This window comes from Bufo bufo, chromosome 2 (assembly GCF_905171765.1).
Source record: "Bufo bufo chromosome 2, aBufBuf1.1, whole genome shotgun sequence".
Classification (NCBI taxonomy): domain Eukaryota; kingdom Metazoa; phylum Chordata; class Amphibia; order Anura; family Bufonidae; genus Bufo; species Bufo bufo.
In genome coordinates, this window is record NC_053390.1 from 666,036,586 (window position 1) to 666,058,280 (window position 21,695).

Here is a 21,695-nt window from a genome sequence, read left to right on the forward strand (position 1 = left end):
TTTGATGTGTCACATGACCCTCTTCCTATTGAAAAAACAAAAGTTGGATTCAAAATGGCCGACTTCAAAATGGCCGCTATGGTCACCACCCATCTTGAAAAGTTTCCCGCCTCACATATACTAATGTGCCACAAACAGGAAGTTAATTCCCATTTTATTAAGGTGTATCCATATAAATGGCCCACCCTGTAGATTCTGGGGTAAATTGTGCCAGAATGTGGCATAATTAGGAAGTTAATATCACCAACCATTCCCATTTTATTAAGGTGTATCCATATAAATGGCCCACCCTGTAGGTGCACTCACATTAGTAAACGTGGACCAGTGTGTATTTAAGAACTGCCCAATCTGCAGGTACTTCCTGAGTTTCCATTGGAAGACATCTGCCATCATGGTAGACAAGTCTTGGTCTGTTTGAAATTCACAACAGCATTAAATACTTTACTGAAAAGTTAATCTTGTTTTATTTTTTATGTATTCACCTTATCAAATAAAACACTTACCAACATGGTAAAAAAGTGACTTTGCAAGATTTCACATTGACATGAGTGTTTCACAATGAAATCTAGTATCATTCTTTTGCAGGTAAGGTTTATACACATCATCATTGCTGTTCACAAATCATACACTGCTAATTCCTTCAAATAAGACAAAATTCAAGTGCTGAAAAAATTTACTTTTGCATATAAAATCCTATTCTTAAATACATTTTGTACAATGTCTTTTTCCTTGAATTATACATTTGTACACATAATTGTACTGTAAACATATCAAATGTTTACAGTAGTTTAAAACATAAATCATATATGATGACCTAAAGTGTATATGCAACACTGTGTTAGTAGAGCAAGTATAGAGTATGCTTCAGCAATATATGTTTTTATTACAGAAGAGGGAAATATAATTAGTCAGGGCCTAAGGAAGTAGAAGCGGATGTGATGAATAAGGAAGGGAGGATACTGCCACACAAATTACGCAGTGATACTCAATGTATTCTTACGTACTGAAATTACCATGCCACAGTATAGGGGAGAATATGGCACTTTACGGAGGCTCAACATGGCGGTACACAGACTGTCTACAGTTTTGGTATCCTCACCCATATCAGCACATAAGGTCTTCTTCACATGACCACATTTATTTTGTAGTCTGCAAAATGCTGATTTGCAAAATATGGATGATATCCGTGTGATTCATCCATTTATTTATTTTTGCGGACCCATGACTTCAATGGGTTCGTGTACCGAATTTTGTGGCCAAGAATAGGATATGTTCTATCTTTTGTGGAATGAACATATGGATGCAGAAAGCACACCTATCATTTGTGTGATTTCCATATCCGTATGCCCGTTCCGCAAAGAGATAGAACATGTCTTTTACTTGAAGTCATTGAGGTCAATGAGTCCACAAAAAAAAATAGATGCAACACAGAGGTCACATGGATGTCATCCATATTTTATGGATCCATGTTTTGCGGACCAAAAAATACACACAGTCATGTGCATGAAGCCTAAGTGTAACGCTGTGTGCGTCTAGTTGCCATGTTACATTTGATGCTAAACCATCTGATAGAATCAATGTTTTTAGGGAAGATAACCACCATAATGTGATGCCCTATACAGCTCCACTTAAATTTTTTTTTTATTACAAATACATAAGGAATGTGAGAAATAAATATGGCATATAACATTGCAACATTGAATTATGGAGGTACGGTCCCCTAAAATACAATAGTTCCTTTTAGGGAACATAAAGGGGGTCATTTATGAAGAGATATACGCCATTTTGTGGCGTATATCTGACACCGATTCTGTCATGCCATGTTGCGGCAGAATCTGCAACTTTTCCCCCGCTCAACCCAGATCTAAAAACGGGGGTGTAGCATGGGCGGAGAAAAGGACGCACCAGCAGGCCCCTTTCATTCATCTTTTTCTACGACTGGTTTAGGCATAGAAAATGGGTACGTTGTAGTCATGTAGAGGCCGGCGCCTCTATATACCACCAGCTTAGGGGCTTATTAAGACCGGCTTCTAAAATGCAGGTCTTAATAAATGTGTCCCAAATTGTCTTAAGGACTTTAGATTATGCAATAAATTTTCATTCACTAACTCCATCTACCTTCCAATTCCTGCTTTCTGATGGTGAAATATACATTAAGAAAGGAGAACCAGTAGCAAAGAGTAGCATAGCAAGACTCTACACAAGTTCTTTGAATAAACTGAAGCTTCTGGGTAGCTTGCTTTACTAAGAGGGTGTCCTGCAATGCTACTGGGTGGTGGACCCAGAGCTGAGTCATTCCCCTCCCAACAGTTTCTGAGGGTTCAAATGTGTGACCTACATTATGACAAGAAATTGCTCAAAAAACTTAAATGTAGCCAAAATATAATAATTACATTAGAATAGGGTTAGAAATAATAAAAGACTGAAGACATGTATACATTAATACACCAAAAAACAAGCTTTGGTCCTATTTAGAATTTTTTTTTTCTCATGGCTCCCCTTGCACCATGTTTTGATATAATTGTAAACAGCTGTGAGAAACTATTACATAAAAAGTGAAGTAACGTTCTACATCAACCACTCATGAAAATTAGATCCTTGTGCCTTTTCATTGCATTAGGAATTAGGATTTATTCACATGCTGATGATTTGTTGCAGAAATGTACCAGTAAATGACTTGGTAAACACATGGATTTCTGCAAGCTCCGTTCAAATCAATGGGACAGTTAAAGGAAAAAGTAAGAGATCAGATCCTGTCCTAGAAAATTAGGAAAGCCTGATATATTGGCAATTGTCAAGTTCTCATGGAAAGCCTGCCATAAGCAGATGGCTTGTTTCAATGTTGCACATGTGGTCTGTTCAATAGGTAAAATAATCCTAGAATGGTTTTGCAATTTTGCCTTCCCTTCCCTTAACTGATCATTTAGTTTTATCATCTATGACCTGAAGTTTTATTTGTAAAATTTTTTAATAAACTCAATCCATAATATTCCTAAATTCAGATACATTACCACTTAGCACTGGCTTTCTGTTCCCATTATTTTCACTTAAAGGGAATGTACACCAATTTGAAAGCATTTTTTATACTGCTCCAATGTATCAAAAATAAAAACTTGGCTTCAATAGTCTTGATTAAAACATACTCATTTTGTGTACAGACCATTTTGTGTACAGACCTTTGAGGCTACATTGTTACAGATTACAAATGACTACAAATAATTACTGTAAAAGAGTAACATGCTTAAAGTCAGACTACATCCTGAGTCTGCTTAAACTAATAACACACAAAGAATTAAATGTTACCATATTTATATTGAACACACCATGTAAACATTCACAGTGCAGGTGGAAAAAGTATGTGAACCCCTAGACTAATGACATCTCCAAGAGCTAATTGGAGTGAGGTGTCAGCCAACTGGAGTCCAATCAATGAGATGAGATTAGAGGTGTTGGTTACAGCTGCCCTGCCCTATAAAAAACACACCCCAGTTCTGGGTTTGCTTTTTACAAGAAGCATTGCCTGATGTGAATTATGCCTCGCACAAAGATCTACGATTAAGAATTGTTGACTTGCATAAAGCTGGAAAGGGTTATAAAAGTATCTCCAAAAGCGTTGCTGTTCATCAGTCCACGGTAAGACAAATTGTCTATAAATAGAGAAAGTTCAGCACTGCTGCTACTCTCCCTAGGAGTGGCCGTCCTGTAAAGATAACTGCAAGAGCACAGCGCAGACTGCTCAATGAGGTGAAGAAGAATCCTAGAGTGTCAGCTAAAGACTTACAAAAGTCTCTAGCATATGCTAACATCCCTGTTAGCGAATCTATGATACGTAAAACACTAAACAAGAATGGATTTCATGGGAGGATACCACAGAGGAAGCCACTGCTGTCCAAAAAAACATTGCTGCACGTTTACAGTTTGCACAAGAGCACCTGGATGTTACACAGCAGTAGTGGCAAAATATTCTGTGGACAGATGAAACCAAAGTTGAGTTGTTTGGAAGAAACACACAAAACTAGGTGTGGAGAAAAAGAGGCACAGCACACCAACATCAAAACCTCATCCCAACTGTGAAGTATGGTGGTGGGGGCATCATGGTTTGGGGCTGCTTTGCTGCGTCAGGGCCTGGACGGATTGCTATCATCAAAGGAAAAATGAATTCCCAGGTTTATCAAGACATTTTGCAGGAGAACTTAAGGCCATCTGTCCACCAGCTGAAGCTCAACAGAAGATGGGTGTTGCAACAGGACAACGACCCAAAGCATATAAGTAAATCTACAACAGAATGGCTTAAACAGAAGAAAATATGCCTTCTAGAGTGGCCCAAGCAGAGTCCTGACCTCAACCCGAATGAGATGCTGTGGCATGACCTCAAGAAAGCGATTCACACCAGACATCCCAAGAATATTGCTGAACTGAAACAGTTCTGTAAAGAGGAATGGTCAAGAATTACTCCTGACCGTTGTGAACGTCTGATCTGCAACTACAGGTAACGTTTGGTTGAAGTTATTTCTGCCAAAGGAGGTTCAACCAGTTATTAAATCCAAGGGTTCACATACTTTTTCCACCTGCACTGTGAATGTTTACATGGTGTGTTCAATAAAAACATGGTAACATCTAATTCTTTGTGTGTTATTAGTATAAGCAGACTGTGATTGTCTATTGTTGTGACTTAGATGAAGATCAGATCACATTTTATGACCAATTTGTGCAGAAATCCATATAATTCCAAAGGGTTCACATACTTTTTCTTGCAACTGTATATAAAGGAGGACGTATATACTGTATGTGTGTGTATGTGTGTATGTTTCACGATCACTCAAAAACGCAACCATCTATTTCAACGAAACTTGGTATACACGTCCCTTGCTACCTGGAAAGAAATCTTGTGGGGGGTCACAGCTCTCTAGCATGTACCGTTCCTGAGATATTTCCAGAAAATGCAAATATGGCACATTCACATTACCTACATTAGCCAATAGAAACCTCCAGGTCGTTCTCTTCATATCCCAACTGCCATACACATGGTCACATGTCCCTTATAAGCCAATAGAAGCTTGCAGAGCCAAGCCCTAATCAGTTTAGGCCGCCCCTCCCACTCCGCAGCTGACAGGGATTGAAAAAAATGAGGGTAAAAATCAACTTCTGTCAGCTGCAGGGGTGGGAGGGAGGGTGACTTTCTCCCTGCAGCTCACGCTCAGACAGCACAGTGCTGCTGTCTGAGAGTGAGCTGTTCAAAAGGACATCCCTGCGTGAGATATTCCCAAAACATTTATTAGCCAATAGAAGCCTGGTCACATGACCCTTATCAGCCAATAGACAGTTAAAGGGGCTGCTGTGGAGGTCACTGATAAGGGGGCGGGATGCTGTGGAGGTCACTGTTAAAGGGGTGGGCACTGTAGGGATCTCTGTTAAGGGGACAGAGAACTGTGGAGGTCACAGTTAAGGGGTCGGTCCGCTATGGAGGTAAGTGTTAAGGGGCGGGGTGCTGTAGAGGTCACTGTTAAGGGGGCGGGGTGTTGTGGAGGTCAAATTTTAAGGGAACAGAGCTCTGTAGAGGTCACTGTTAAGGGGGCGGATTATTGTGGAAATCACTGTTAACGAGACAGGGTACTGTGGAGGTCACTAATAAAGGGGTGGCTGCTGTGGAGGTCACTGTTAAAGGGGAGGGCACTGTGGATGTTACTAACATTAAATGAAATAGATTAAATATACACGTGCAAATCCGGGTCCTTCTGCTAGTGGAGTAATAAAAAAAAGTTATAAACAAGTGATCAGATTTCTTTGCATGACATCATTACTATAGTAATTCATTAAAGGGGTTATCCAACCAACAAAATGCCCCTCATACTGGTTATACTTACCTGCTCCCTGGCACCCGCGTCGCTCCAAATCCCTGCATGGCCGCCGCTGCATCTCCCCGTCATTGGGGTTGACGCTAGGGAGGCTCGTTCCCATCACGGCCTGCTATTGGCTACCCTTCCAAGTCACCGGATGTTTTGATCTGGGTGAGTGGGAGATGCAGCGGCGGCGGTGTGGTCATCAGAAGCGACGTGGGTGCTAGGGAGTGGGGTAAGTATAATCTGTATGAGGTGCCCAGTCATTTTGGGGGGCATTTTAGTGGTTCGATAACCCCTTTAAATTCATTTCTATCTTTGAATCTTATTCCCATTTAATACTTTCTCTTGGTAAAACTTTCATGGCAGAACATGGAACTTCACTATGTATAGCTTTTATCCCAGATTCATTGCACTTGTAGATATTAAAGTGGTTGTCCAAGTGTTCATAGGTCATCAGTATCTGACAGGAGGGGGTGTGATGCCCGGCACCCCCTGCTGACCACCTGTTTGAAGAGACTGCAGCAGTCTAGTGAGCACTGCAGCCTTTTCCTAGGCCCATGATATCACATTCATCGGACACGTGGTCTAGGGCTAGGCACAGCTCAGTCCTATTCAAGTGAATTGAACTGAGCTGCAATACCATGCACAGCCGCTATCCAATGGACACTGCTCTGCTTGGTAAGCTACAAGGAGGTGAGCACCACAGTCTCTTCACACAGCTGATCAGCGGAAGTGCCAGGAGTCAGACCCCCACTGATCAGATACTGATGACCTATCCTGAGGATAGGTCATCAGTGTAAAACACTTAGAAACACGTTAAATACATGTCAGATGCTTGCGTAGTCATTTGGTTAATTTAATCATTCATTGGTATGACTTTTATTCCATGGGCATTGATGTAATTCAGCAGGATTTTGGCCCTTCTCTCTATCACGTCAATGAGTTTTTCAATCCCTTGACGTCCTCTTTGACTTTCCCAAAATACTTTGTCCAGGAAGAATGACTGGAGGAGTTTTTCTCGTAGTCTGTGACTTTTTAGAACCGAAACAGCTGATTCAGGAAACCTGGAAAACAGAAATGACTAAGATCACGACTAGAAATATGTAAACATCCTGCATGCTGGACAAACCTATTGGTATTTGATTAAAAGGGGAAACATTGTTATATCTTAGTTTATCAATAATATTATGTCACAACTACAAAGCATAATATTTCAGATTTAAAGGGGATGTTCAGGATTACAAAAAAGGCATACTTTGTTTCTAGAAACAGCACTGATCTTGTCCATGGGCTGTGTCTAGTATTGTTGCAAGTCCCACTGACCCAAATGGGGACAAGTTGCAATGATAGCAGCCAACCCCAGGCATTCAACCGTAATTCTCTTTTAATGCATGTTTATCCTATGAGATAAAGCTGGGCTAAAGTACTAAATTCTGTTAAAAGATTGTCCCTGTAAACAACAGAGCCCTTTTGTTAGACCATGCCAGAAGCTACTTTCCTTGCCAGGGAAACGAACAGAAACAAACATAAACAGCGTAACAGTGATGAGCGGATCAGAACTGGGGTCCCCAGTAATATTATACTCACTCTTTGATTCCTTCCAACAATTTAAAATCCAAATTATCTTCACTTCTATCAAAATATCCTTTGTTATTAATAAAAACCAAGTGGCGAGGGTCATGCTTCCTTTGTACAATGTGTGTCAGGTCAATATTGCTGAGGTTGTCACATTTTAAATGTAGACCTTGTTGTACACATTCATCTTCTTTCCGAGGTCTGAAGCCACAACAGTGTTTATCAAGACGATTGTAAACCTGCAGGAACATAGCAAGAATAAAAGTACAATATAAGTATCTTCTTTACAGAGTAAACTCACAATGTTCCTGTCATGGTATCCTCATGCTTAGATAGACAACATGAGTCCATATGTGGAATGTACCAGAATCCAGAGCTGTTCTAGAGTATCAAAGGTGCGTCATTGTGAATTAATATATGCCCAAAATAGTCAAAGGCTAACGCTTGCATTCACTCTGGGCACTCAAGCCTAAGGCTAGGTACTGTAAGGCCCACAGGAGTCAAAATCAATATGCTGTATATATTGTATATATGGGTATGTCTCTATCTATCTATCTATCTATCTATCTAGCTATTCATCCAACATGTTTCTAGGTCTCTTAACTGCCTTAGGCATGAATTAGGATCTAATTCCAGTACATTTTGTCAGAAACAATCAGAAGCAGAATAGTAGCAAAGAGTGACATACAAGGGCTAAGACAAAGTGGGGAAATCTGTATTTTGCATGTAATAACTTCCTAATTGCTCTCTAATACCCTCCAACATCCGGAAATCAAAATGGTATACTCAGCATCTTTAATCTCAAGCAGGTAGACATGGAGACAGATCTTGCAGGGACAGCTGGTATGGCCAAGACTGTTAGGGTATACGCACATGGCACAAGTTTGCTTCAAAGATATCTGGGATTTTCCCATTCATGTCAATTGAACTGGCAGAAACAGCCCCATTCACACGTATAAAACTGAATATACTGTTGCCACGGAATGGAAAGGCAGTGTTGATGACAGTCTGAAACGTCATTATGAACTTAGCATATGTAAAAATATACCACTGGGTCACTGGGGTTGACAGTGGTTTGACAAAAGGATTCTCTTCTTTTGGTTTATATGTCCGTATAGATTACATATTCAAAGATACTACAATAATAATAATAATAATATATATTTTATGCAAATACGGTGCACCGTGGGTGGGAAGACTCTGTTTGGAGCACCATCGCTCCGCCGTACTGCTGCCTAGTGCCTCTCCCTCTAGATTTCAGAGCTGGTAGAGACGATACAGGGGAGGCTACATGCCCCGAAAAGAGCAGTCCCACCCACATTGGGGCTGATATGTCAGCCTCCGTCAAAACAGAAATTAGCAATAAAAAGATACAATGTTAAATGCCCCCCAAGTGCACTGATTAACAAAAAATTATGCACACAGAAATGTCATATCCCTGCATAACTTAGCGTGCAGCTATGTCTCAGGCAGATATGTGTAATTTACAGGTGTGGTCTGTTTATACACTGGGTCTTGCAACAAGAGGCCGTAAATGTGCTTCTCCTGATGCCCTATGAAAAAGCTCTCAGAGGCTACATTTGAGTAGTGTACTTTTTGGTGAGAGATCTTTGACTTCTACAGTTATGCCTCTATGATGCACTCAAAGACAGTTATCTCAGTTGACAGACTTTGAGAGGGGGAGCATCATTAGACTGAGAGAAGCAGGGTGATCATTTTGATTAATTGCCCGCCATTTAGGCCTTTATGACCTAGGTGTTGGAATCAGTGGCTATATAGTGGCACACAGGGTGGTGAACAGCCTCCAGACAGTCCACCAGTAGAGAGAGTCATTTGATCTGCCGACAAGCATGAGCAGCTTTCATGGTTTCGTTGGCCACTAATCAGACACAGGTGACACCTTCTTTACACACCCCTATCTCTGCCCGGACCATTTCCAGCTGCTTAGCAGAAGGAAATTTAGTTTTATGGCACCCATTACATGTTCTGCCATTGACAGCCAGCCACCATCATCTTTGTTTGCAGTGGTGTTGCGAACAAGAAACCTGAACTACTATGGACTGGAACCGTATCGTCTTTTGCAACGAATCCAGGTTCTATTTGAGATCCCATACAGCTCTGGTTCAAGTATGGAGGTCTCGTGGTGAGCGTTTCCATCTTGTCTTTGCTGTGGAGTGACACACTGCCCAAACTGCTGGCGTGAAAATCTGGGGAGCCATGACATATGACAGTCGGTCACCCCTAGTAGTGATACGAGGAACACTAACAGCTCAGCAATATATGCAGGACATCTTGCATCCATGTGTTGCCTCTCTTGATATTCACTCATATAAAGTTTCATTCCATTCCAACAACTCCTTCTTGGTGCATAATGTTTTTTTGTCAATGAGTGTATTTTTATGACCTTACCAGAGGCACAACGTGTGAAATAAAAAGAATTAAAAAAAAAATAAAAATAAAGGAACAATAAAAAAAAATCACAAGCTGTACTGCAGCTTCTAGCCCTGCCCCCAACAATCATAAACTATATATCCCCCTATATCAAAATTATGGAAAGGACTATTTTCCTTTATTTTTACATTTTCCCTAGTATAAATATAAAAAATGTAATAAAATGGCAATTATTTACATAACCAAACAGAAAAAAAAGGTATGGCTTTCAAAGACACTTGTACTGTACTGAAGGAATGGAAAATGCACTTGGTCAGGAAGGGAGGTCTTCAACTGGTTAAACGACTTGTTCAGGTTGATTCGTTAACCTGAAGGACTATAATCCTTTGTCTTATCTTAAAAATGAACAAATCAGATCCTATTTAGGACATTCCTCACCTACACACTATTGCAGGAAATTGTCTCAGTTTCCTGCTTATCCAGACACCACCCTGGCATAGCTATGTTTAGCTTGGAGAACATTGAAGTATGATGCCACTGCTAAATATAGGTTTTTAAGCCAGACAGAACAAGGTCTTTTCCGTGATGATGAGGGAGACTGCCACAACCACAAACATTCCCTCATGCACTGTCTGAAGTTAGTCTGCTTTATAAAAGCGACCAGGTTTATTCCAAAGTACTATTATACCCATACCAACACTTATATGATGTTACTATGTTTATTTCAAAGATGCACAACTTGGAATTAATGACCATGCATGGTAATAGGAAGAGAAGCAAGACTTTCTGCTACCCATTCCAGAGGTACCACCCATGCTTTATTCTGCTACAGATATAGTCCATCATTGGGTCAGCCTTTTTAAACATCCTGTCACCAAGTAGTAGCATATTTGGTCATGTGTAAAGTTGACATTAGAGTGTGTTCAGGGGTGGATTAAGGGTAACCTGGGCCCCGGGCTCTATGTGAGGTGTGGGCCCCCCTTGATCTCAGAACAAACACCACAAACATGGATGCTCCCATAAACATGTTCATCACATACATGGATGCTCCTACAGGTGAAACTCGAAAAATTAGAATATCGTGCAAAAGTCCATTTATTTCAGTAATGCAAATTAAAAGGAATTGCATTATTGCAGCTTAAAATTAGACTTTTGTGAAAAGGTTTAATATTCTAGGCTCAAAGTGTCACACTCTAGTCCGCTAATTAGTCCATACCCCCTGAGCAAAGGGGACCTCAAAATTGTGACTTTGGGGTTTCATAAGCTGTAAGCCATAATCATCCAAATTATAACAAATAAAGGCTTGAAATATCTCACCTTGTATGTAATGAGTCTATCTCATATATTAGTTTCACCTTTTAAGTTGGATTACTGAAATAAATGAACTTTGCACAATATTAAAATTTTTCGAGTTTCACCTGTATATACACATTCACATGTAATACCACAGATAACACAGCGATAACTCTCTGAGTACAGATAATGTAATAAATGGTACCTGCAGTCCTATGTAACACTGCAGATAACACAGTGATAACTCTCTGAGTACAGATAATGTAGTAAATGTCACCTGCAGTCCAATCTAATGCCACATACAATGATAATTCTCTGAGTACAGATAATGTAATAGATGTTACCTGGGTAAGGTCATCAGGAGGAAGCTGTGCAGGGGTGTCAAAGCTTCTGTCCTACTTCTCTTATGATTGCAGTAGGGTGGCAAGAGGGAAGACGTGTTGCCTGCTTTGAGAGCCTTACACATAACATCCTGACACTAGCTGGTCTCAGGACGTTATGAGTACTGTGGACAGCATGGCTTGTGTCTGTTTGGGGCTGCCCACCAGGCAATGCACACAGTGGAAATTGTTTGCATTGTCGGGGTGAGCAGACCTAGAATATGAAATGGGCACAGTGTGACCTATAGTCAGTGGCCCGGCCTGCAGGCTGCGGAGGTGAGTGGGCCTAGTGGGGCTCTGAACGTGAGCAATATGCAATCTTAGTGCAGCATAGTGGTATTCAGGCCCGTCGCTAACAGACAGGCAAAACAAGCAATTGCATGGGGCCCCGAGCTGGCCCGGGGCCAAGCAGAGCCGGTGCTTGTTTTGCTTCCTTTAAGGCTGCAGCCGCCTGAGCGCTCTATAGAGAGCCTCAGGCGGCTGCAGCACTCCTGGTTACCTCCCGAGTTCCTCCTCTGCTGACTGCTAGTCTGTAGCGTGGCCGAGCTCTCCTCCTCTACCTCCTGGCTGTCACTCAGTCCGGCCGGGTACCGCACGGTACAGGAACAGGGGATTCAGTTTCCTGTTCCCGGCCGGACTGACAGGAAGTGTACACTGAATGCTCACTTCCTTTTAGTCCGGCCGCGGCCGGGAACAGGAAACTGAATCTCCTGACCTGTACCACGTGGTTCCCGGCCGCACTGAGTGACAGCCAGGACTGGAGGTAAAGAGCGAGGAGCTCGGCCACGCTACAGGGTCCAGAGAAGGAGCCGGAGGACTGAATTAACTTAGGAACTTATCTAAGGTAGGGTAGGGAGTAAAAAAAAAAAAAAAACAGGGAGGGGGAGAGTAAGTAGGACATTTGTTGAAAATGTTCAAATTTCATGCACATTAAATGCAACAGCAGTATTTGCACTGTAAACCTCCTTTTTTATTTATATAAAGTGTGGGTGAACTTAAACTGTATGGCTATACTGTGGTTCCTGTAGGCTTTGCGTGCGTAAGGTGGGGAGGGCGTGGAGGGGGGGCCTCCATGTCTATTTTGCTTGGGGCCCCCAAATTCCTTCAAACGGCACCGGTGGTATTTAGTGCTGCAAGCCTGTTCAGGGATGAATTGTAAAGATGGCAAGATTTCCCGGGCCCCCTGGAGCATTGGGCCCCGGGCAATTACACAGATTCCACTCATCCTGAATGTGTTACAAAAATGGAACAGTATGTATGATCATTTGCTGCTTATGATCCATAAATCTAAAACCATAAAATAGCTCTTTAACTGAAATTTATAGTTTTTAATTATGAAGAGTATTTTTGGCAAAAAAGTTAAATATACGCAATTTTACTTAAGGGCTATACACAGATCAGAAAGAAATCCATTGCCAAAGCTAAAAGGGAGTCCTCGATACATGCCACGCATTGCAACTCTCCATCTCAGGAAAGAAAGCCCCCACCATCACCACTATATTACTTTATCCCGGCAGACAGGGCCGGCATGAGGAGATCAACGCTGGCCTGGCCCTGTCAATCAAGAGTAGAAGAGAGTGGAAAGAGGTGGGAGAACGGAGCCTCTAGGAGCAGGTGCAATGCCCCCCCCCCCCTGCTCCTATAGGCTAATTAGCATATTATAAAAGTTAAAATTGCACAAAAACGGGGCACACTGAAAAAAAAAGAATGGCAGAGATAAATTCAGGTGACATTTGCACATGTATGTCAGCTTGTTTAATAGTGAAAAGTGTGGTGACAGAAACCCTTTAAAAGAGAGAAGATATGATATTAAATGCCACCCAAAGTACACTCATTAAGAAACATATAATGGGGCCGGACGGCAGCACACAGTAACACTAGTGTTGAGCGCGAATATTCGAATAGCGAATATTAATCGCGAATATCGCAACTTCGCTAATTCACAAATATTACGAATATAGTGTTATATATTCGCTATATCGAATATTCGTCATTTTTTTACATCTGAAAACATGATTCCTTCCTGCTTCTTTCTTGTGGGTCAATGAATCATTGGCCCACAAGCAACTTAAGCAGGAAGGAATCATGTTTTCATATGGAAAAAAAATGACGAATATTCTAAAAAACAAATATATAGCAATATAGGGAATAAATTCGTTATTTAGAATATTCGTCTTTTTTTTTTCCAATCTGTACGGTCATTCGCATACTTCTCCCCGACAAGCGTCCCCGTCATATTCGTCATATTCTAAAACATGAAGTTATAGCAATATAGCGAATATTCGTGAAATACACATATAGACTGCAATTTAGCTAATATAGTACTATAGTATTTTTTTTATAGTGTACATTTTTTCCAAATCTGAACTTCAGAAGAGTCAAAAAAAAATTAGACTATAAAAAAAAATTAGAGCACTATTTTAGCTAAGCTGCAGTCTATATGTGTATTTTACGAATATTTGCTATATTGGTATAACTTCGTTTTTTTAGAATATTCGTAATATTCTAAAACAAGAATATATAGCAATATAGCGAATACTCGTAAAATACACATATTAGCCATAGCCATAGCCAACCAATAGTAAAGTTGACTTATACAGTTAAAAGAAAATCGCAATACGCGAATAATTAAATCGCATATTATTCGCGATAAATAGAATAATAATGAATATTCGATTTCGACGAATATAAGACGAATATTCAATTGAATATTCACGAAATATCGCAAAATCGAATATGGCACCTCCCGCTCATCACTAAGTAACACCCAGTATTCACAGATCCAGCAGGCTGTTCCTGGTCATCAGTGGGAGCAGCGCTGCCATCCCTAGGCGTGGCCACCCCACAGTGTGTAGTTCCGGTGCCAGGAGTTGAACTCCTGCCGATCTGATACTGATAACCTATCCTAAGGACAGGTCATTAATAAGTCCTGGAAAACCCATTTAAGCTCAACCTCCACATGATTTGTTAAAGTGTAACCTCTAGTAGAGAACACTTCAACATACATTGCACATAGGAATTTGGCACCATACGTTTCAGTGTATTGACATTTCCCAGACTATTATTAGGTGGCAATAACTCATCAGTTAATAAATCACTTCTGTTTGGTTTCCATGTTTCTGTAACTTATTAACGGGACAATAACATTGGCCTCTGAACCATACAGAAAAGGGCCTAGATTGTAATGATTTCCTAACGTTTGCTAACATGTACTCTGTAGACCTGGGGAATGTGACTGGATGGTGAGGAATGCTGTGACTATTGACTAGTGTTACACATGACACACATTGAGGCCTCAAAACTATAGAAGTTCTTCCTTGAGTTCAAAGTGCACAATTATTTAGAGCTGTAAAAATAACATATGAATAGTATAGAGACGTATGTCATCACAAGCATGCAGTGAGGTGTCAGGAGTTGTTACATGTAAAAAATGTACATACAGTATGTTGAACTTTAAAAAAGTTTGAAAGAATGAGTGCTGAGATCCCCACTGATCCGTAGAATAAAGTGAGAGAAGCGTTCATACATCATGCTCTCTCTCCTTGCTGCAGGAGATTGGTCAATAGAAGTCTATGGGCTCTTCTCAATTCCATCTCCTGCAGTGAGGAGTGAGTGCATGATATGCAGGTGTTTCTCTTATTTCATTCTACCTGCCAATCAAATTTCTGCTACGTCTGTATGACATGTGTTTGCAAGTGCTGTACCATTGACACTTGAAGGGGAATTCCAGTTGTTTAAAGTTATCCCCTATCCACAGGATAAGGGATAAGTATTAGATTGTGGGGGTCCTATTATTATTATTATTATTTATTATTAAAGCGCCATTCATTCCATAGCGCTGTACATATGAGAAGAGGTATACATACATAATACAGACAATTGCACTAATCATAAACAAGACGAGTTACAAACTGGTACAGAAGGAGAGAGGGCCCTGCCCGTGAGGGCTTACAATCTACATGGTATGGGAGAAGGACACAGTAGGTGTGGGTGAAGTTGGTCATGGCGGTATGGAGGAAGCAGGGTAACTGGTTGTAGGCTTGTCTGAAGAGGTGGGTTTTCAGGTTTCTTTTGAAGGATTCCACTGTAGGTGAGAGTCTGATATGTTGGGGTAGCGAGTTCCAGAGTATGGGGGATGCATGGGAGAAATCTTGGAGGCGATTGTGGGAAGAGGCCATAAGAGGAGAGGAGAGAAGGAGGTCTTGTGAGGATCGGAGAGTGCGTGTGGGGGTGTATCGGGAAAGTAGCTCAGAGATGTAGGGAGGGGACAGGTTATGGACAGCCTTGTATGTATTTGTTAGTACTTTGAAGTGAATTCGCTGGGCAATGGGGAGCCAATGAAGGGATTGGCAGAAGGGAGAGGCAGAGGAGTAATAGGGTGAGAGGTGGATTAGTCAGGCAGCAGAGTTGAGGATAGATTGGAGGGGTGCGAGAGTGCTAGATGGAAGGCCACAGAGGAGAGTGTTGCAGTAGACTAGGCGGGAGATGATGAGGGCATGTACAAGCATTTTCTCAGATTCAAAGTTAAGGAAAGCACGGATGCAGGAGATGTTTTTGAGTTGGAGGCGGCAGGTGGTGGAAAGTGCTTGAATGTGCAGTCTGAAGGAGAGGGCAGAATCTAAGGTCACTCAAAGGCAGCGCACCTGGTTGACCGGGGAGAGTGTGCAGCCATTGATCGTGATAGATAGGTCTGTTGGGGGGGTTGAGCAAAATGGGGGAAAGAGGATGAATTCTGTTTTATCCATGTTAAGTTTTAGAAAGCGAGAAGAGAAGAAGGATGATATAGAAGATAGACATTGTGGGATTCTGGATAGTAAGGTGGTGATGAATGAAAGAAAACCGGCACTCCCAAAAATCTTTGCTGGTGATAGATTTATTGGTCACTCATATGACGCGCAGCGTTTCGGCACTCACAGGTGCCTTTTTCAAACAAGAAGTGAGCAGCAGTATGAGTGCTGCTCACTACTGCTGCTCACTTCTTGTTTGAAAAAGGCACCTGTGAGTGCCGAAACGCCACGCGTCATATGAGTGACTAATAAATCTATCACCAGCAAAGATTTTTGGGAGTGCCGGTTTTCTTTCATTCTTCAGATTTTGGGATTACCTCCACACAAACCGAGCACCCCTCAACCAGTACGCTGTGCCGCCTGACTTCATTACACAGTAAGGTGGTGATGTCTGGACCAGAGAGGTAGATTTGTGTGTCGTCAGCGTGGAGTGATACTGAAAGCTATGGGACTCTATGAGCTGTCCCAGGCTAAAAGTGTAGATAGAGAAGAGCTAGGACAGAGCCTTGCGGGACACCAACAGAGAGGGAATGAGACGAGGAGGTGGTGCGGGAGTGGGAGACGCTAAACGTCCGGTCTGTGAGGTATGATGTGATCCAGGAGAGGGCCAGGTCAGTGATGCCAAGAGATGAGAGAGTTTGCAACAGAAGGGAATGGTCAACAGTGTCGAAGGCAGAGAAGGAGAAGGAGGACAAAGTATTGTTTCATGGTTTTGGCTGTCAGTAGGTCATTGGTGACTTTGGTGAGGGCAGTCTCAGTCGAATGGTGGGGTCGGAAGCCAGATTGTAGGCGGTCAAAGAGGGAGCAGGAGGAAAGGTGAGAGGACAGTTCAGAATGGACATGTTGTTCAAGTAGCTTTGAGGCATACGGAAGCAGTGATATGGGGCAATAACTGGACAAAGAAGATGGATCAAGTGAAGGCTTTTTGAGGATGGGTGTAATGGTAGCGTGTTTAAAAGCAGAGGGGAAGACACCAGAGGTTAGTGATAGGTTGAAGAGATGAGTTAGGGCTGGGATAAACACTGTGGTGAGGTTAGGGATGCGGTGGGATGGGATTGGGTCAAATGCACAGGTGGTGAGATGTGATCTGGAGAGTAGAGTGGAGAGTTTTTCTTCTGTAATGGTGGAGAAGTGGGACCCCCACTGATCACCAGAACAGGGCCATGTACCCCCTGCAGCCTCCCTGGAAAGAACGGAGCAGCCAGTCAGGCATGCGTGTGGCCGCTCCGTCAATTTCTATGGGAATTCTGGAGATAGCCGAGCGTTGCTCCATTCATTTCTATGGGAATTCTGGAGAAAGCTGAGCTCTGTACTTGGCTACTATCTCCTGAACTCCCATAGAAATTAATAGAGTGGTCATGTGCATATGCGACCAGCCGCTTCATTCAATTTCAGGGGGGCTGCAGGGAGAAGGCTGTCCCCATTCTCGTGATCGGTGGAGGTCCCAGCGGTGGAACCCCCACCTAATAGTTATTGTTAACGTCAAATAACCAGAATAATAACACGATATAAAACTGCTATGTAGATACATAATCCACTGTCAGTTTACTGCTGCTGTGCAGAGAATATGTTATCTGCTAGTATAATAGTAGGTAGAATTGTGATAACAGTATGACAGTTCTATTATTCTCTTGATAGATCTAGGTAAAGATGCCCACAAAAGAGCACTTAGGATACATGCTGGGAGGACAGACAAGACAAATAACGGATCGTGAACGGACCAGGTGAATACCAAGAGAGCAACGCAGTACAGAGGGATAAGCAAAGAATAGTCAGGAGAAGCCGAGGTCAAATACCAGGAGAGTAATGAAGTAAAACAGGAGTCCGCAAAGAATCGTCAGGTGGAAGCCGGGGTCAGAATACCAGGAGAGATGCGCAGTACAGGAGGAGCAGGCAGAGGATGATCAGGGAACACAGGATCAGGTAAGTATACAGGGAATCAAAAATCGCCAGGAACGTAAATTAACAGGCAACCTGTGGCCAGCAGGCTGTCTGTTAAATACTAGATAGCTGGGGTCATGTGACGTGGCCAGCGTCACATGACCCGCACCAGGAAGTACAGCTGAGCACCGAGTGCCCAGCTCGGTGCTCAGACCTCGCCTGGTTGCTGGGGGAACTGGGGACGCGGAGGAGACATGCGCGGCCAGTCCGTCCCGCCCCCTATCACCAAGGAGACGAGAACACTGTGCGTGTCCTCGCTCCTGCACAGAAACGGGACGCCGGCGCCGCTAAGGACAATGAGTGACTCGGCTTCCCGTGACAGCGGCCTTCTCAGTGAGCAGGTCAAAGAAATAAGAAATTAATTGGCACTATATAGATATATTTAATTGAAGAACTTGGTAGCTATACAAAATTTTTATTTAAAAGCAATTACAAAAGTATTCAGATCCAGGTGCTGGTTTGAAAACTGTAGAATATTTTTTGTGGGACAACCACTTTAAATGTTGGACAATAACGCAATGTGAACAGCGCCTTATGATGGTTACCCTTGCTTCTGTAGCATTGCTAATAAATTGTAGTTCATGTTGAGAGCAGATAACTTGGCTGTCTACAGGATCCACACAATCAGCAATGTATCTACCCCATGCCTTTTTCATTATGGGTGCGGGGTGTCACACCAAGGTCGGGGATGGCAAAATGCTTTATTTGGATTAACACCACTTTCATTTAGCCCTTATTCATAGAAAGGTTTGGACTTATGCCATAAATCTACAAAACGTAGGGAGTAACTGTACGGGTGAATGGACATTGTAAACTCTTTAATTCTGTACATTCACAAAGCTCTTTGTTTTATATGTATATTTTCCTGGAAAAAGCTTCCTGACCTGGGATTACAAGAGTAACACCATCACATTTTCCCACCCATCTGACTAAGCTGTTGATAGGACCTATAAGATGAAAAGCAGACACCTATTAATAAGCTGCCATGTATTCTGAAGTGTGACACACTCCAAACTATTTCTAAAGGACTAGTACTATGTTTGGGGCCAATATAATCCTCACATGATTTTTATATTACATTCCAGGCATAGCATAGTCACAAAAGGGCAGTTATGTATGTAACGACACAAAGGAGACATTACTGTAGGGAGCCATCCTATTTTTGTCTTCTAAATTCTTTCTGCACAAATGTATTATATATAATTAGGATATAGCGACACTGCTACACAGATTATTGGTACAGTAAAAATGTTTCCCAATGATTGTTTAGGGGTTCACTTCATACAAAAGAGTAGTTAGGGAGATATATGTAACTCAATATCTGCCTGTTCTCTAGTACTGTGCAGTCCCACTCGCTTGTCATCCAGATCTTCTCCAAGGGCAACCCCACAGCTTCCATTCTGAAAATGGCTGCAGATGGAAAAGCACATGACTTGACTCCATCCATCAGCATCTGCTGTAGTAATGTACTATGCTTGTGCTAGTTTCCTGGTAAAAGTATTATAAAGAGCATAATCAAATATTACAAAGACCTGAATGACAAGCGAGTAGAGTTTCACAGTGCTAGAGAAGTATTTATAGGCAGTAATAAGTAACGTAGGGTGCTTTCACACCTGTGGTCCGGCATACAGGTCCAGCAGACAATGCCAGGAATTGACAGGACAAGAACCGTTGCGTGCAGAGTTTTTTGTCTGTCCGATTTTCTGCATATTTGCTGGGTAGCAGCCGAATCTCTTCCAGACGCCATTATAGTAAATGTAGTCCAACGGAAAGGTGGTAATATGCGGATCCAGAGAAATCCGACAGGCTGTTCTCTACCGAAGCAGTCTGCCACAGATCTCTGCTCCAAATGTGAAACTAGCCTTACATATAGTGTATTTTCCTTACATACTCTTTTGAACACATTATATATAAAGTGTTGCATTAAAAAACAGATACACTAATGTCTATGTGCAAAACACATCATCAAACAGTTCTGTATATTTTATATACAATTTCTACTTAAAAAGTAATAATCTGTTCCCTTACTTGAAGAAGAAAGTCAAAAAGTGCCATCTTGGACCACTCATGATGATGGACTTCTGGACAGCCCAAATCTGCTTTGGGGATTTTTCCATTCAACCAACACTTATGTGTAAGGATCTTTTGGTAACTTCCCCGTTTTAGTTTTATGGAAGACTGTGTGACGTTGTCTGTTGGAGATAGAAAGGAGTCCCACAAAATAACGGGGCAGGGAAGGACATCTGCAAAGTAAAGAATATGTTGCATTTTATTTTATCGGTGCTGACAAATGGCATGTTGGCATATGTCTATGTCCATACCTATACAAGGGCATTCTCTCATGCTTCCCTCACTTTTGACGGCAAAGATAGTACACCATGCAGACCCCATTATAAGTCAGTGGGATCTAATTGTTCAACATGACAGCATCTTGTCTTTCAATATACAAACCGGATTCCCAAAAAGTTGGGACACTAAACAAATTGTGAATAAAAACTGAATGCAATGATGTGGAGATGGCAAATGTCAATATTTTATTTGTAATAGAACGTAGATGACAGATCAAACGTTTAATCCGAGTAAATGTATCATTTTAAAGGAAAAATACGTTGATTCCAATTTTCACGTTGTCAACAAATCCCCAAAAAGTTGGGACAAGTAGCAATAAGAGGCTGGAAAAAGTAAATTTGAGCATAACGAAGAGCTGGAAGACCAATTAACACTAATTAGGTCAATTGGCAACATGATTGGGTATAAAAAGAGCTTCTCGGAGTGGCAGTGTCTCTCAGAAGCCAAGATGGGTAGAGGATCACCAATTCCCACAATGTTGCGCAGAAAGATAGTGGAGCAATATCAGAAAGGTGTTACCCAGCGAAAAATTGCAAAGACTTTGCATCTATCATCATCAACTGTGCATAACATCATCACCCGAAGATTCAGAGAATCTGGAACAATCTCTGTGCGTAAGGGTCAAGGCCGTAAAACCATACTGGATGCCCGTGATCTCCGGGCCCTTAAACGACACTGCACCACAAACAGGAATGCTACTGTAAAGGAAATCACAGAATAAGCTCAGGAATACTTCCAGAAACCATTGGCAGTGAACACAATCCACCGTGCCATCCGCCGTTGCCAGCTGAAACTCTACAGTGCAAAGAAGAAGCCATTTCTAAGCAAGATCCACAAGCTCAGGCGTTTTCACTGGGCCAGGGATCATTTAAAATGGAGTGTGGCAAAATGGAAGACTGTTCTGTGGTCAGACGAGTCACGATTCGAAGTTCTTTTTGGAAATCTGGGACGCCATGTCATCCGGACCAAAGAGGACAAGGACAACCCAAGTTGTTATCAACGCTCAGTTCAGAAGCCTGCATCTCTGATGGTATGGGGTTGCATGAGTGCGTGTGGCATGAGCAGCTTGCATGTCTGGAAAGGCACCATCAATGCAGAAAAATATATTCAGGTTTTAGAACAACATATGCTCCCATCCA

The 21,695-nt window shown here is 41.9% G+C and overlaps 1 protein-coding gene and 1 long non-coding RNA gene across 2 annotated transcripts in view; one reads left to right on the forward strand and one right to left on the reverse strand.

Annotated features, from left to right (window-relative positions):
• Positions 1-307: 307 nt before the first annotated feature.
• Positions 308-12,110, forward strand: LOC120990076. Its single transcript, XR_005776368.1, has 5 exons — positions 308-3,030; positions 4,646-4,651; positions 10,955-10,960; positions 11,809-11,812; positions 12,098-12,110. It is a non-coding gene; the product is annotated as an uncharacterized LOC120990076 (long non-coding RNA).
• GASK1B (golgi associated kinase 1B) overlaps positions 6,030-21,695 on the reverse strand; it is a 61,385-nt gene continuing 45,719 nt past the window's right edge. Inside the window, exons 2-4 of the mRNA XM_040418595.1 lie at positions 20,236-20,450; positions 7,428-7,654; positions 6,030-6,904 (exon numbers count right to left, since the gene is read on the reverse strand). Of these exons, the coding sequence (XP_040274529.1) occupies positions 6,697-6,904; positions 7,428-7,654; positions 20,236-20,450 (650 nt within the window). The 3' untranslated portion in view covers positions 6,030-6,696. The remainder of the gene's footprint in view (positions 6,905-7,427; positions 7,655-20,235; positions 20,451-21,695) is intronic.